A 17907-nucleotide genomic window follows, 5' to 3' on the forward strand; every position below is an offset into this window, starting at 1 on the left:
AAGAAAAAAAGATGAAATTCAGCTTGTGCAAACTATTTTCAGAGTATATCAAGCAGAAAGAGAATGAAGAGAGTCTAATATTTTTAAGATTAAAAAGTGACTCAGCGTATTCTCTCCTACTCTATTCTAGCCTGCTGTTGAGTCGTCAGAGAAAGTCGCAATGGGAATACATGTCAGTTCTTGTTTCTCCACTGGGTTGGGATCAGGAAATCATATGTTGAAACAATGGTCTAAAGGTCAAACATAGAGGGCTCACTTACTTTGCTGTTTCCTCTCCTAGTGCTGCATTAGGATAATAACAACAGACTTGAGGCCAAATGCTTAATGCTTCAAGAAGAAAAGAAAGTTCAAACTGTGTCCATTTAGTGATAGGACTACAGCTAACATGTATCCATTTAATGACAATGTAAGGAAATTCCGTTGAGCATTTAAATGTCCTTACCTTCATTCACGGTTGCAATAGCTCTATGTAGAGGGTACTCTATTGGTTCCACTTTGCAGAAAGGTTGCAAACCTACTCGAAGTCTCTTAGCAATAAATAGGGAAGCTGGGTTAGAATCTGAGTATTTCTGACTCTTATGACTGCTTGTCAAAATCTATTAGAGTAATTATTTCAAGTAATTTACCAGTAAATTTAGAGAAATCAGTTAGTTAAAAGATTTAAGTATCTTTTTTTTTTTGTCTTTTTGCCATTTCTTGGGCCGCTCCCATGGCATATGGAGTTTCCCAGGCTAGGGGTCTAATTGGAGCTGTAGCCACTGGCCTACACCAGAGCCACAGCAAAGCAGGATCCAAGCTGTGTCTGCAACCTACACCACAGCTCATGGCAATGCCAGATCCTTAACCCACTGAGCCAGGCCAGAGATCGAACCCGCAACCTCATGGTTCTTAGATTCATTAACCACTGTGCCACGACGGGAACTCCAAGTAGTTTTTCTAACAATATACTGAACCAACTAATGATTTCGGTATACAGTAGATAAAATTTCCTTGTTGCTTAGGAAACATGAAAGAACTACAGTATTTATTTATCTTGAAGAGACATTTACATATTTTTTCCTTTCAAATATTTTTGAGCTGTTGATTCTAGAGAGATAGATCAAAGTGGTCTAAACAAAAGTTTTAGTAAGTCGGTATCTCTGAGTTTCTAGTACTGATTTCCTCACCCTGAGTTGACAAAAGAAGTCCATGGGGAGACATTAAAACTATAACTATATCCTTTTATGCTCAAAAAGGAGGTAAGCATAGCAATCCATCAATTCTAAAAGAAAAATTACAACATATCATGACTTAAAATCATACAGACCAATATATCTTTCTAATTTAGTAATCTCTTCCAGTTCCTGATGGGTGGTTTTACAACTTCTGCTTGGCTAGTTCCACTTAAAACAGCCTCACTAGCATTAGAAAAATTTATTTTTTGTTGGATTGATAACAATTGCCAAGGCTTATTGAATGCTTACCATGCATTAAATATTAAACTGGACATACTTGGTTAATACCAAGTATGTAATGAGTACCACCTAAGTTCCACACATTTTCATACAGGTACTAGAGAATTAGCAATGAAGGGAAAAAAAGACCTATCCTTAACATGCTTATATTTTATCACTTAACCAACAAAATAACTTATGAGATAGGTATGTATTTAATAGCACTATTTGTCTCCCTTTTACAAGGAAGAAGTAAGGTTAGATGTTTTCCTATACCCATCTATAGGAAATGCTACTATAACATATAGGTGTACATAAACCAAGTGTTATGGCATGTTCTTTGAAATGCAACAGCATATTTCCAAAGCCTATTATAACCCACATCATATTTAGAAAAGACATTAGGTCTTCTTTATCCCACCAAGACGATGTACCATTCACATTATTTTCCTTGTCATAGGAATTGTGCATGAAGACTTGAAAATTCCAGTTTGTGATTTTTTTTTAATTTTTTCCAATGAATTAAACAAGGATATTTTGGATTTATAAAATAGATTCTACATTTATATTTGTGTGTATTGTGTTGCATTATGTTTGCTATTTACCATTTTGAAAACAAACCAAAAACCTACAAAGTTAAACCAACTTCTATAAAGTAAAATGGTCCCGTTTCTAATATGCTGCTTCTCAAGGTCCTATGGATAATATAATAAATCCAGGCAAGAAACATCATCTATATAGATATATCCAGACAAATGGTGACAGGCCTTCCTAAAGTTTTTCAAAGAGAGACATTTAGAGAAAAGTAGAGGTTGTAATAAGTCTCTGCAAAAAAAAATCTCAGAAAACTCTAGTGATAATGGTAGCAGAGGGTACTTTCATCCTTTAATGCTGTCATTGTAAAAATATCACTGATTCCGGTCAGTCTCCCAAAGCAATAAAATAAATTAGAGCAAACATAAACCCATGGGACCTCATCAAACTGAAAAGCTTTTGCACAGCAAAGGAAACCCAAAAGAAAACAAAAAGACAACTTACAGAATGGGAGAAAATAGTTTCAAATGATGCAACCGACAAGGGCTTAATCTCTAGAATATATAAACAATTTATATAATCTCTAGAATATATAAACAACTTATACAACCCAACAGCAAAAAAGCCAATCAATCAATGGAAAAATGGGCAAAAGACCTGAATAGACATTTCTCCAAAGAAGATATACAGATGGCCAACAAACACATGAAAAAATGCTCAACATCGCTGGTTATAAGAGAAATGCAAATCCAAACTACCATGAGATATCACCTCACACCAGTCAGAATGGCCATCATTAATAAATCCACAAATAACAACTGCTGGAGGGGCTGTGGAGAAAAGGGAATCCTCCTGCACTGTTGGTGGGAATGTAAACTGGTACAGCCACTATGGAGAACAGTTTGGAGATACCTTAGAAATCTATACATAGAACTTCCATATGACCCCGCAATCCCACTCTTGGGCATCTATCCGGACAAAACTCTACTTAAAAGAGACACGTGCACCCGCATGTTCATTGCAGCACTATTCACAATAGCCAGGACATGGAAACAACCCAAATGTCCATCAACAGATGATTGGATTCGGAAGATGTGGTATATATACACAATGGAATACTACTCAGCCATAAAAAAGAATGACATAATGCCATTTGCAGCAACATGGATGGAGCTAGAGACTCTCATACTGAGTGAAATGAGCCAGAAAGACAAAGACAAATACCATATGATATCACTTATAACTGGAATCTAATATCCAGCACAAATGAACATCTCCTTAGAAAAGAAAATCATGGACTTGGAGAAGAGACTTGTGGCTGCCTGATGGGAGGGGGAGGGAGTGGGAGGGATCGGGAGCTTGGGCTTACCAGGCACAACTTAGAATAGATTTACAAGGAGATCCTGCTGAATAGCATTGAGAACTTTGTCTAGATACTCATGTTGCAACAGAAGAAAGGCTGGGGGAAAACTGTAATTGTAATGTATACATGTAAGGATAACCTGACCCCCTTGCTATACAGTGGGAAAATAAAAAAAATAAAAAAAAATCACTGATTCCTACTTTAACCTAATTAGCATACTAGCTATAAAGACCGGATCACAGAATGACTAAAAGCTAAGTTCAACAACAACAACAACAAAAAAGAGTGAATTACAAATGCAAGTACTGTGGTTTTGTTCATGCCAGTCTTAGTCTCTAAGATAGTCTTGCATTCTGGCATTTATTCCTTTATGCAATCCCCTCCCCTTGAGTCACTGGACCTAGTGATAAGCTTCTAATAAACAGAATTTGGCACTGGGACATCACTTCCATGATTAGGTTAGAAATAGACTACTTCCGTATCTCTCTCCCTCTCTCTCTCTCTCATTCTCTCTCACTCTCATTCTCATTCTTTCCTTCTCATTTTGTCTTGCTGGCTTGCTCTAAAGAAGCCAGATGTCATGTAAGCTGCCCCACGGAGAGGCCCTTGTGGCAAAAAACTGGTATCTCCAGCAAACAGCCAGCAAGAATCCGAGATCTGGCAACAGCAAAGTGAATGAGTTTGGAAATTCTCCCCAAATTGAGCTTGGGATAAACAAGATCTTAGATGAAAACCATTTGTATTTCATAAGCCATTCTCCTCAGAAAGTCAGGTTCAGCAAACACCTTTTCGTCTTTAGAGAAAACTCAAGACACAAAGATTTATGGCTACAAATATAAACATCTCTAATGTAATAATCTGAAACACAGTCAATGAATTCACGGTATCCTTTTGAAATTTAAACTTCACGAATTTATATCCATCAATAAAAATTTTTCTAATATTTCCCAGGGGTAGCAACCAAAATCAATAAGTCAAGTTAATGATTTCAATATCCACTTTGGCAAAACATGTAAGTAAGCTATTTTTCTGGTTTTTGTTTTTTTTTTTTTTTACTGAGACAGTTTTTGCAATTCCAGCTCCCTTTAGCTTTTACGTAAGTTTAAAATTCCCATAGGTATTGAGTAGAGTGAGTTTTAATCTATATATGGTGAGTAAGGAAGAAAAAACATACCTGCTTGTCTCCTCATTAGAGAGGAATGCCAACCCAAAATCCATTAGGTCAAACTCCCCTAGTTACTGCATAGTATTTCCACAAATACTGAAGCTGCATCTACATTTTGAAAAATCATCCATGGTAATTTCTAGGGACTATACATGTGCAGGAGGAAAACTACTACTATTTTTAAAAAGTGTAAAAATTACTAAAAGGAATGTTTGGAGCAGGCTTTCTCTCAACTCTCAATGGTATCTTTAAAATATGGAGAAACCATGCTCATCTCTGAGCGACACAAAATAAAAGACAAGAATCTGAATTCTTCAAATATGTGGACACACCTGACATTGACTATATCCAGAATTAGGGCTCTGGGTGAATACCTCAGGGGAAAAAAATGTAAATTTCTTTTTTGGGAAACTGTCAGTCTTTTACAGGTAAAACCATGGATCAATGGGAAGTGGTTAGTTGAAATAGTTAAACAGTGATTCTTCATTATTTTATTATCCATAAAAATAGATTTAAGAGAGATAAGACAGGTTTAGGCTTGTCAAGGGTTAAGGGCTTCCCAATAGGAAGAATTATCACACTGGAACACCCCCCCTCCACCTTTCTCAACCCAAACACTTCCTGTAGTCAGAACAAATCAAATACTGGCCTCAAAAATTATCATGCCCAAATTTAATTCATCAGAACATGGGGACTGTACAGCCCTGGGCATTATCTAAAACAACAGAGCAATCAGTCAGTAACTAATAAATTTAATATCTAGTGTGATAACACAGGAGATATATGGCTTAGCAGAGAGAGCTAAAAAGAGATAGTCAATAGTGCTTTGCTTAAACCACTGGCATTCCAAAGTGAGTAGGCACATATGCAAGCCTGCATGCACCCTCTAAGGAGCAAAACCAAACACTTCACACTGTGAGGGAAATATACTTCACCAAAATAATCTAGTCAAGCCACACAACAAATAAAAACATAGACAAAAACAAGCCTCAGAGAAGGAGTTGCAGAATCAGCATCCAGAGTTGTTACAATATATTACCTAAAATGTGTGGTTTTCAACAAAAAAATGTGAGATATTCAAGGAAGCAGAAAAGTGAGACTAAAACGTACATATTTTTTAAAAGGCAACAAACCTGCCTGGGAAATGGACCAGATGTCAGCTATAATAAAGCCTTCAAAGTATCTGTTAGAAATATGTTCAAAGAACTAAGGAAACCATACTTAAAGAAGTAAATAGCTAATCAAATATCAATAAAGAGATAAAAGTTAAAGAAAAAAAATCAAAAGGAAATTCTGGAGCTAAAAAGTGTAATAAATGAAATGCAGAAGAGCTCAACAATAGGTTTGAATTGGCAGAAGAGAGAATAGCTGAACTTGAAGATAGATAAATAAAGATTATACAGACCAAAGAAGACATAGGAAATTGAATTTTAAAAATAAACTGGGCCTCAGAGAAATATGATACACTTTTAAAAATACCAGCACATGTATAATAGGACTACCAGAAGGAGTGAAGAAAGGAAACAGAGCAGAAAAAATGTTCAAAGAAAAATCATCTGGAGTTCCCACTGTGGCTCAGTGGTAACCTCAAGGTAGCCACAAAGATGCGGGTGTTAGATCCCTGGCTGTGCTTAGTGGGTTAAGTATCTGGCATTGCCATGAGCTGTGGTAGCAGACATGGCTTGGATCCAGCATTGCTGGGTCTGTGGAGAAGATTGGCAGCTGCAGCTCTGATTCAACGCCTAGCCTGGAAACTTCCATATGCCACAGGAGCAGCCCTAAAAAGAAAAAATAAAAATAAAAATAAATGAAAGAGAAAAAAGAAAAAACTGAAAACTTTCCAAATTTACTAAAAAACTCTACACATGGACATATGAACTCCAAATAGGATAAACACAAAAAGATCCACAATAAGTTACATCATAGTTAAAATGATGAAAGACATAATAAAGAGAAAATCTTGAAAGCAGCAAGAGAAAAACAATTCATCATACATACTTGAATCCAACAGGGTTAAGAAATGATCTCTTGTGAGAAACAAGGTTGGCCAGAAGGCGGTTGAATGACATATTCAAAGTGCTGAAATAAAAAGCTATTGACCAAGAATCATACATCTGGCAAAACTATTTCTACAAATGGCTGGGGGTGAGATCCAGGAATCTACATTTTACATGCCCCTGCTGAGTCTGATGTGCAGCCAGAAAACAGACTATCATAGGAAGTATGAAAATGTATTAGATAAATTCTCTGATTTCTTTGATCAGCCTGCAACACAAACTGGTGTAAATCATAATGATCTCCTTCTTCATTCATTCAAATTGAGCCAGTGCCTTTTAGATACAGAAGACACTTTAATGCTTTCCTTCAGTGTTTCTAATGCCCTAAAGGCAAGGAGAGACCATGACAGTAGAGTCTTTCAGTTTTCAGGTGTCCATTATCTGAAAAGTAGAAATTAAGTGTTGGTATAAAGAAAGAGTTAATTATTACTAACTTTGATGTAAGTCAGTCCCCCAATTTATGAAATTCCTACGGCTGAAATCTGCACTCAGAATAACTGTTAAACCCTACAAATAATGTTTATTCTCCAGAGTACTCTAAACTAAATCCCTTCTCCTTCCATAGAACACATTCTCATGGCCTTTTTCTAACAATATAATCTTCCATAAAGCTCACATTAAACTGCCTTTAGAGCAGGAGTGTTTTAAGAAAGGGGTATTCTGTCAGCAAGTTAGTAGTCATTTCCCACCCATGGAAACCTAGAGAAAGCCAGGTTATGAATTGTTATAAGTTGTGACCATTACACGTCAGAAAATGCTCATCAGCCTTGGCAGCCTCCTGATTATAATCCATTTGGGGGGATGTCACACTTCACTGAAAATCCACATTAACTTGAAACACATAACTTTTGAAATTTTTCCTGAAGGCTGCAAATATTAGATATTTGCCCATTTTTTTCATAATAGAAAGATGGTATCTAAAATAACTCACTTTTCATTCAATACACCAGTGTGTGAAACATAACACCATGGTGTATCATTTTACATTTCAAGGGTATAGAGGTCATTTTTCCAAATATATGTTTAGGTTCTGGAAGAAAAAGATAAAAAATACATTATAAAAATAAGTATTTCCTTTGATTTAAAATGAAACTGTAGCCTTCTTTCCAGATAAAGCAATCACTCCATTTCAATCATTTTTGAATATGTGCCTGATGTTTTTTGTTGGGCTTTCAACATACAGTGTTGTGTTATTGATTTCATGGATCAGCTTTTAGGTGGGGGAGGAAGGATTTCTCCAAAGTAAAAGATAATGGAAAGTGGGTCTAGTGGGTGAGAAGATTACAGAGTTGAGAAAGATGACAAGTAAAACAACACACAAATAAGGAAAAAATAGGCATTTGAAATGTAAGAACCATATAAGTTGATTGGTCAGGATATAGTAGGGAGAGGAGATGAATGGAATGTTTTTCACTTAATTATTGTTACTGGATGTTTATTTTTTACAGTGGAGAAATAAGATATCATAATCCAATAAAAGAGGTTAGAAAAGGTATAATTAAATATGGCATACCTAAGTATACCTAATCAGAGACTCCTAAAAAGATAGAATGTAAACCTACTAGAAGAGTTTCACAAGAAGAGGAAGCAAGGGTAGAAGCCCAGGATACTGTCAACACTAGACATAGGATGAAAGCCAGAAAGCTCTTGCTCACCTTCAGAAAAGAATGTGTCTTTAAGGGACCTAATACTGACACTCAACTTTGACTTAACAGACAAGTAAGCATTTTGTGAGTAGACATATATGACAATCTCTCAGATAAGAAATTATTAGTCACAATTTTACAGAAGAATTCTACAAACAGAGGCAGATTAAAGCACATCAACCCTTACCACAACTGGCAAAGCATACTGATCCCAGAATCTGAAAGGGAAATCAGTACCATACAATGAAACTACCTGCTCTCACTATGACAACTCCAGCTTTCTGACATAGTTATTAAATAATTAACACATCAAAACACTGCACTTACCATGATAAGAAAATTAAAAGTATATAAAACTTAATTCCTATCATTGAGGAGGTTACAATTCGATATTTATATAACTATATAGCATGAATTTTGAATCTTATTTCTACCACTTATTAATTTAGGAATTTAGGGTAATTGTTTAACTTCTCTACCTTCCAAATCAACCTTTCAGGGTTGTTAAGACTGGAGATATCATATATTATTAGCCTAGTATGTACCAAACCTTCAATAAATAGATATTATTATGTGTTTACATACATATATTATGCTTATTTCCACTTTCTTCAAATCGAAGAATGGCAAATCCATCATTACTATAAATTACTAGAAATTTAATAATTACAACTCAAGTTTTTGGAGAAATATCACCCACTTTTCTAAATAAGCTTTTAGGTAAGTATATTTCCATAGATATAGACTGGTATACAAGTAGAGAATGATATTGAGGAGTCTTGTGTTAAAATAAAAAATAATGAGCATGAAAAGAATGGCACCTTTATCAAAATATCATATAAAACATTTAATACTAAGAGAGAAATAAAAATAATTCAAAGAAATAGAGAATAATTAGAAACATAAAATATAATTTTTTCATGGAGATACTTAGGTAATTTTCCCAAATAAGGTGACTCAAGACAATGAAATAAATCTCTAGAAGAGAGAACAAACTGAAAGCTAAAGGTAAAGCTAATATCTCTTATAAACAGAACACTCATAGCTTGACACACAGTATAACCTAACAAATAGGTTATAGCATGGATCCTGATGTCACATTGCCTATGTTTCAACAGCAACTGTGATATTTTTGACAAGGTCTTTACATGTCCATACATTAAAATAGAAATAATACTAGTACCTATATCATCATATTGTTATGACAATTAAATGAGTTTATATACATAAAGTGCTTAAAACAATGTCTTGCATACAGTAAGTTCTAAACAAATGTTATCATTATCAACATTATTGTCATCACCATCATAATTAAAATATAATCAGAGATATGGTGATCACAGTTCTGAGAAGCATCTCAAAAGAGGCAGTTTCATAGAACCAGGAATGGTTCTTTTGCATGATTAACTTGACCATGTTTAGTTAACTTCCTTGGTTAGTTGTTCCAATGTTATTCCAATTTTCCAGAGTCAAATGTTTCATTTCACATGCATATGCTGATTCATTCCATGACTACAGATTTAAGACACTAATTCTAAGCAGCTGTATTCAATGAATTCCCCTGATTTTAACAAGGTGACTTGTGAGAAGTGTAAACTGATTAATCCAAAATCATGAATAACTTTAGAAAACATTAATCTATAAATATACTCTTTTTGAACACAGCTTAGTCATATGGTGTTAATATAGTATAAATTCTAGGACTGGAAAAATATTTCAACATGATCTGCAGCCAAGTCGTTAATATTTATAGAAAAAAGTTAGATCCAGAAACAAAAAGTCACTTAAATAAGATCACATGATTACTTTGTGGCAGAGGTAGAACTCTTAGCTCATGTTTTGTTTTGTTTTTCCATTACATATATTCACTAAATATAGAATTTTTAATATCTCTGAGAACTTTCTATTTAGAAACTCTATTTATGTCATTATAGTTTATTATTCTATTATAAAGAACTCAGTCCCAGTGATAGAATGTGGGACCTTGAAAGCCATTGAAAGGACTTTTTTATAAAAAAAAAAAAAAAAAGACATTTTCAGGTATGAGCATGTAAGTTTAAAAGTTATTACTTGACCTGAATTTTTAAAAGCTCCCTTTGCCTTAAGAATAAATGGTAGGGAGGGGCAAGGATTAATAAGTAGGCTATTGCAATAACCCAGAGATTATGGTAGCTTGGACCAAGATGGTAACGACAAGAATGGTATTAAGTTGTCAAAGTTCTGATTATAGTACCAACAACATTTCCTTCTATGTCGGATGTGAAGTTCAAGAGAAAAGAGGAGACATGGGAGGCAAAGGAGTACAAATTTCCATGTAGAGATTTCTAATTTTTTTCTTAACTTAAATATCTCTTGCTGCAATCTACACCATGATTTACTGATTTTCACCCCTATGAAAAAAGGTCCATCATCATTTACACAATGCCCTCTTGTGAATCTGGCAGCATCCAGAATCATACTACATAATGTGAAAGAAACTGATCAATGGCTCCTGACCTCAAAGAATTTTATCATTTGGGATATGAAACCCCCTTTAAATAGGAAAGAAATACATATGACAGCATTGCAAATGTAGCTATAAGTTGAAATTTGGTATTAAACTGGAACCCTCCTGGACATGCCTGCTGAAACTGGGAAACCAAGCTTATCAAATGTCTACCGGCAAGAGGGATGAGGGGAGCATTTGGGATAGAATTCATCCCACAGGAAGTGGGAGAAACAAGCGTATGAAGGAAAGGCTAGTTCTAGGTACGCCATAGTGTTACCACTTCTCTTTATTGCCATCTCAGCTCCCTCTGGACTCATATCTCTCCCAGGGAAGGGAGAGAGCTGTGAACAAAAAATGAAAAAAGGCTGTTTTCCCCCAAATCTTCTAAGATATGATAGTAAAAGCCAATACCATTTTGACAGACCCTCATTGAAGACAGCCTAGAAAACCTGAGAAGCGCTGGGTGTGGCATAGCTTGACATCTTCAGGGATCCATGCTTTATTGGCCACTGGTACAGAGATGAGTGTGCTCAGAAGCATAGGTGTCCATTGTGGTGACAGTATCCCTGGGATATGTCAGAAGAACCCAGGGAGGTAGAGAAAGAGAAGAGTAAAATAAGAAGATATCACATTCAGCTGACCTCTTTATAAGCAAATACACGTGAGGCCCAGAAATTGCTTGTATGGACTCAGCTGCATTAGTAGCAGGTAAGTAACAGCCAGGGAGGTAATTTTACATTATGACTCTTGAGCAGCTTTTAAATAATGATAATGGAATAAATTCTTTACACTGTAATTACTCACTACATTTTGTATAAATATATTTCATAACTAGGCTTTATACCCCAAAGCTCACATATTTGCTACATCTTCTCAAGATCTCCAGAATCCATGTAGCTAGCCACTCTTTAGGGATAGTAAATGGAATAAATCCTGCAAAAGACTATTGTTCTTTTGAAAATGGTAAACACAAGAATTTTTTAAAACAAGCACCCTTCATAAAATCAGTTATTTTATAAAATCAATTAAAAGATTGAATATCCATATGCCATTTGTGCTGGTACATATATTAACAGCCTATTCCATATAACACTTCAACAATGCTTCTTACATGCTGCTTACATCTTTTTTCACTCATCAAAGAAATAACATTCCATTTTATTTTTTGTCTTTCTAGGGCCGCACCTGCAGCATATGGAAGCTCCCAGATGTGGGGTCGAATCAGAGCTATAGCCACTGGCCTACACCACAGCCATGGCAATGCAGGATCTGAGCCGAATCTTCGACCTAAACCACAGCTCATGGCAATGCCAGATCCTCTACCCACTGAGTGAGGCCAGGGATCAAAATTGTGTGTCCTCATGGATGTTAGTCAGATTTGTTTCCACTGAGCTGCAATGGGAACTCCTAACATTCATTTTTAAATACCCCTTCTTTAGAGACACTTTCTTAAATGGCTTCATACAACTGTATCATGTCTTAGAAACCAAAAAGACACTTTGTGGCAGTATGCCAATTTTACCCAAATTCAATCATTTTCTTCATCTTGAATTATACTTTGACCTTGACTTCATACATCCTCATGCCTGGAGATCATTTCTTTGTTTCTTTATTCATTTTGTTGTATTTCTATCCTACCTTCTACTCAGTCTTTGATATATCCTGTGCCTCTAGTTCCAGATGATGGTGAGATTAGTTTTACAAGCATTGCAGTCATTATCACAAGTGCAAGGTTAGAAGAGAAAGGTCAAGTGAGGATGCACATCACTACTGCCCAGTGCCCTGAAGAAGAGGGTCAGCAGTTAAGAGGGTGAAAAAAGATTGTACTCTAGGCAGAAGAGAAGATGGAAAAAAAGAGAACTGGAAGACGAATGTAACAGAGTCAGAGATCAGTGGACACTTTCCTTTGAGTAAATGCCGCAGTTGCCTGGAAAAACTTAACAATTTCTTTATGTAGTATTAGAAGATGGCAAATTAAACAAGTACCTGTTAAGTTAAAACCCTATGAAAAATACAATGATAATGAAAATCTATTTCCACACAGGTACATATGGTCTAGAAAGAACACAGATTTAGGAACTGACCATCTGCAATTCCAGAAATTATATGCTGAAAGCATCATTATTAGCATAAGTGTAAGAGATTATATTATCAAATACCAAAGTTCAGCTGCATGTCTTCATTTGCATTCAGTTAGCCCTTTAAATTTCAGATGTTAATATATATTTCCAGCTTCATTACTACCCTCCATCCACCAACACCTCTTTAAGATATGTATGCACAGGAATATGAAGACAAAAGCATTTGTGTGGTTTGGGGAGGAGAAGAGGTGGAAGGGAGGAAGCAAATGAAAGAAATAATTCCCCAGGACAAAACATTCTAGCAACAATTCCCCAGCTTCTTCTGAAATAGTCTCATCATCTTGTCATTAACTGACCTACTCTTGTCTATCATGAAAATGGCAATAGCCTCACACTCAGTGACGTCTAGAACTAGTGCACATCTCACCAGCTGTGGAAACAGAAAGTCCAGTTTTGTAAGAACAAGAGTGTGTGTGTGAGAGAAAGAGAGAGAGAGAAATAGAGGGAGAGAGATTTACCTTCCAATGAGTGAGAACTCGCCCACGACTCCAAGGCGCCGCATGGCGCTCAGGAGGCCTCGGACGGTCATGCCTTCGCAGAAGCAAACCACCACTCTGGCCTTGGGAAGCCGCTCTCGGAGCTTGCGCAGGAGTCGGTCAAAGCTCTTCTCCCCAGCATTGCTGTAGATTTTGTCTGAATGGGCGATGCAGAGGCCTTCCTGGGCAGCCAGCTCTTTGAAAGCATCCATGCCGCTCTCCCCATAATTCCCTGTCCAGAAACAATCAGCAGATGTTCAAGATAACATGGCAGCAACAGCCCTCACAAGGTAGAATAAGGGCTCAGGTAGTCCCAGGGAATGGAGAAGACAGACTTGCCAAATAATTTGTAAATAAAACTGGTATTGAAGGAAGGTCTGGATGCATTAAATGCAATCAAATGTAATCAAACTATCAACTCTGTGAAAATAATGGGAAATGATATAACTAGGATGTCCACAGTGAAATAGGCTTCAAGAAATGAAGGACAGCTGCCCTATTTTACAACGCTGAGATTTTAGCAATGTGGGAGAAGTCAGAATTTGGGGGTATGAAGTCAACCAGCATAATGAGACATGTTCATTTGAGGGCTTGCTTCACCTGGCTGCCAGGTGAAGAGCAGACACCCATGGTGATAGCAAGTCCTGCAACATTTCCATGAAGAGTGAGTAAGCAAAGCAAAGCACCTGATCAGACCAGAATACACACACACACACACAGCCACAGGGCTTATTCAAAATCTGTGATCATCTGATAAATTGATAGGATTATGGAAGATGTGGTCTCATGTTTTTATTTTTATTTTTATATTATTCTTATAATATACTTTAAAAACTAAGAATTCATAGAAATCAATGAAATAAAAACAGTACCTTGTGCCAGTTCCCCCATTTCTCCATTTCACAAATTAATTTATCTCCCACCTTAGTGTCTTCCATACCTCCACTCCTTTCCCCAAATTAGGGGATTTTGATACACATGTAAATGATCCAATACGATGTCCTCAGAGCTTCTCAGCCCCTCCATCCAATGACATTTCCTGCAACCCATGTACTTTCATGTTCACACTTTTGACCTTGTTGTTACAAAGGCTTCTAATATCTCTGAATGTGTAAATCAAACATCCCTCTCTCTATGTCTTCTTATCTTTCAAGCTCATATATTTTACTACCTCTACTCCAGCACCTAAAACGGCATAAAAAGCTTGAATCCGGAGTTCCCGTTGTGGCGCAGTGGTTAACGAATCCGACTAGGAACCATGAGGTTGTGGGTTCGGTCCCTGCCCTTGCTCAGTGGGTTAACGATCCGGCGTTGCCCTGAGCTGTGGTGTAGGTTGCAGACGCGGCTCGGATCCCGCGTTGCTGTGGCTCTGGCGTAGGCCGGGGGCTACAGCTCCGATTCAACCCCTAGCCTGGGAACCTCCATATGCCGCGGGAGCGGCCCAAGAAATAGCAACAACAACAACAAAAATTAAAAAAAAAAAGCTTGAATCCATTCACCTTCTTTTTTCCATCCTCCTTCTCATTTGCCTCTTAGCCTAGCTTAGATCTCACAGCCTATTCTCATAATTACTCTCTTGCAAATTCTTTAACTCCCGTGTATTTTCCTAATAAAACCCTAATGCTAGTTAAACCAAAATATTCAGGTATTTCATGTCTACACATGAGCACCTGAACATGTCTAGGGAAAAAAATACAATCTTGATGGCTGGTTTTATTTAAAATTCACGAGCATACATACCAAAAAGAGCACTCAATAGTGCAAGGAAATTATACTCTATCTCCCTGTAAATAAATGATCCCAGTCCTAATATGATTATTTCATCCTTACTCTTCTCTCCTCCAAATCTCCAAATTAGTGACCCACCTCTGACCCTCATCTCAGCTGGGATCTTCGAAACTTCATATTTAAATAAGAACAAAGAAACAACCAGACAAGAATTAATTCAGCCACACACCATAACATCTGTGAAGCTTTCTTTATTGGCATTCAAATTCTCTGCTGAAAATCTAAAATGTTTCTGCTTCAGGATAGAGCCAACTCCTGTTCAGGAATACTAGGTCCCATCACTTTTTGTTCATTCAAGGACTTCCATCTGCAATTGTCCCCTCTCCTTTGTAAAAATCAATTTCTCCCTTCTAATAGTGTCAATCAAAAATAAAATCCTGGACTCTTTGTCCTACTACTATGAGTTACTATTCATTCACTATTCCTGTTCACAGCAATAATAATTACCTAGGTCAATGTGTTTGCTTCATCATCTCCCATTCTCTCCTTTACCATTCACTTATCTCCTGTCAAACTCTTTTCCTGTCAAGGTCATCAATAATTTCCTTGTTGTTATATCTCATCATCTATTCTGTCTTTATCTTCGTCAACCACACCCTGCATCCAAAAGTTGGCCACGCCCTCCTTGAAACAAGTTATCCTTCTCAGATTCTATGACACAACCCTCTCATGGTTGCATCATTCAACTGACTATTCCTCAGTGTATTTGCTAGATTTCTCTTTTTTGCTCAGCATCATTCCAGAATCCAGTCATGGGAAATTTTCTCTTCTTCGTCTATATACTCACTCTAAGTACCCTCATTTAGTCACATTCCTTCAAACACCATTTGAATACAATGGTTGAATCCCAAATACAGATCTTCAGGCTGGACTGTCTCTTTGAGTAAAACATTACTGTATTCAATTGTCTGTCTGGCATATCCATGTATAAACATCTCATCCTTAACATACATAAATTAGGACTTTTCTTTCTCTACCTTGCAAAACTTCTCCTTTCAGACATCTCCTAGTAGTAAACAGTGCCATTATCCACCAAGTTGCTCAATAACAAAATCTAGGAGCAGTTGCGATTTTGGTCATTCTCTCATATTTCAGATCCACTCCTATAAACTCTATCTCTAAAACATTCCTAATTCAGTCTCTCTCTTACATTTCAACCTCTGACACCCTAAACCACATGTCTTAGGTCAGATTCTCTAAAAACCGAGCTTAGATGAAGATTCTTGTTCAAGTTATGTACTGAGGAGAAAGAGACTCAAGGAAGAACAAGAAGGGATTACTAAGTAGGAATGTCATCTCAGCTAAAAGTTAGTCCAGCCTGATTTCACAAGGAAGTGCTAGAGGACAAATTGTACCAGAGTTAGTGCCACTTTTAGTCAATTCAGTTACAGTATAAAGTCCACAAGAGAGGAGGGGTGGTGTACCCTCTCAGGAAGGGGTCAGCTAGGACTGATTAAATCCCACACTCTAGAAGCTGGGAGACTGGTGGACCAGACAAGTAGAGGGAGCCTGTCCAGGCCACCAACACCATCCACTACCCAAGTAACTATCTGATCTTGCCTAGACAACTGCCCTAGTCCCCTGATTGGTCTTCTTGCATCCACTTTTGTTCCCAATGATTCATTCCATACTTGGGAAACAGAGTTATCTGTTACGTTATAAATTGGACTATATCACTTCTCTACAGAAAGTTCCAATCACTTCCCAATACACTTAGAATGAAACCAAATCTCCTTACCATTAATTATTGGGCTGTACCTGGGCTGAGCTTTCCAACTTCACCCACCTCATCTCTGTTCACCTCCCCTGCCTTATCTTCTCCAGCCCTGTGGCCTTTTTTCTCTTCCTGGAATAACCTAAAGATGTATTTCTAAAGATGTTTATTGTCATGTCGCAACACAAATATTGCATTCTCTGAAAAGTCTTTTGTGACCAGTTAGCTTAAAGTAACCTTCAGGTAAATACTGATCATGTCCCTCGATCAGTAAATACTGATCATTTACCTGATATTTTTTTCTTATTCACTTTTATCTTCCTCCTAGAATAATATCCATGAGAACACCTTTTAATGACTTTTTCAATGATGTAATCTTAGTATTTAGAATAGTTCTTGATACTAAATGCACAGTAAAAGCACATTTGTTATAATAGCCCAAAAGAGAAAGGGACAAAAGTCAAAAATATGAAATTTATAAAATAAGTAATAAGTAAAAGTGGGTAATAAGTATATGAAAAAAATCACTGAATCTTATTATGAAGATAATATAATTAAAAATAAGATGCTATTTTTTTCATCTATTAGATTGCCAGAATTTCAAAGATTAATGATATTCAATGTTAGCAAGGTATGAATACATTCACTTTTGGTGAAAGTAGTTCAAATTTTGGTGGGCAATTTGGCAGTAGCTTTCAAAAATTTTCTTTTTTAAAAAATCTTTTTAATTGCTATTTATTTCCCCAATACAATTTTTCTTCTACTGTACAGCATGGTGACCCAGTTACACATACATGTTTTTCTCCCATTATCATCCTCCATCATAAGTGACTAGACATAGTTCTCAGTGCTTCCAAGATGAATATCACATAAATACAGCAATAATTAAGTAAAAATAGTTGTAAAACAATGACATAATCCAAAAAGAACTTAGGGCTTAAACCTTGACATCTATGACATCCATGGGCATTGGTATGAAATCTAACAAGATTTTCCTGTATTTTTGAAAAGAAAGATTTGTCTCCTGTTTTCATAAAATTATTAATTATCAAATTAATGTCTTTGCCCCTTCATTTAACTACCTTCAGTGGCTTAGTGCAGT

At 36.5% G+C, this 17907-nt stretch overlaps 1 protein-coding gene across 3 annotated transcripts in view; it reads right to left on the reverse strand.

Moving 5' to 3' along the window:
• Window positions 1-17907, reverse strand: part of GRM1 (glutamate metabotropic receptor 1) — a 387818-nt gene that overhangs the window by 267698 nt on the left and 102213 nt on the right. For all 3 annotated transcript variants that reach the window (XM_047769317.1, XM_047769318.1, XM_047769319.1), the window contains exon 2: window positions 13286-13535. In XM_047769317.1, coding sequence (XP_047625273.1) covers window positions 13286-13535 — 250 coding nt within the window. The remainder of the gene's footprint in view (window positions 1-13285; window positions 13536-17907) is intronic.

This window comes from Phacochoerus africanus, chromosome 2 (genome assembly GCF_016906955.1).
Source record: "Phacochoerus africanus isolate WHEZ1 chromosome 2, ROS_Pafr_v1, whole genome shotgun sequence".
Classification (NCBI taxonomy): Eukaryota; Metazoa; Chordata; class Mammalia; order Artiodactyla; family Suidae; genus Phacochoerus; species Phacochoerus africanus.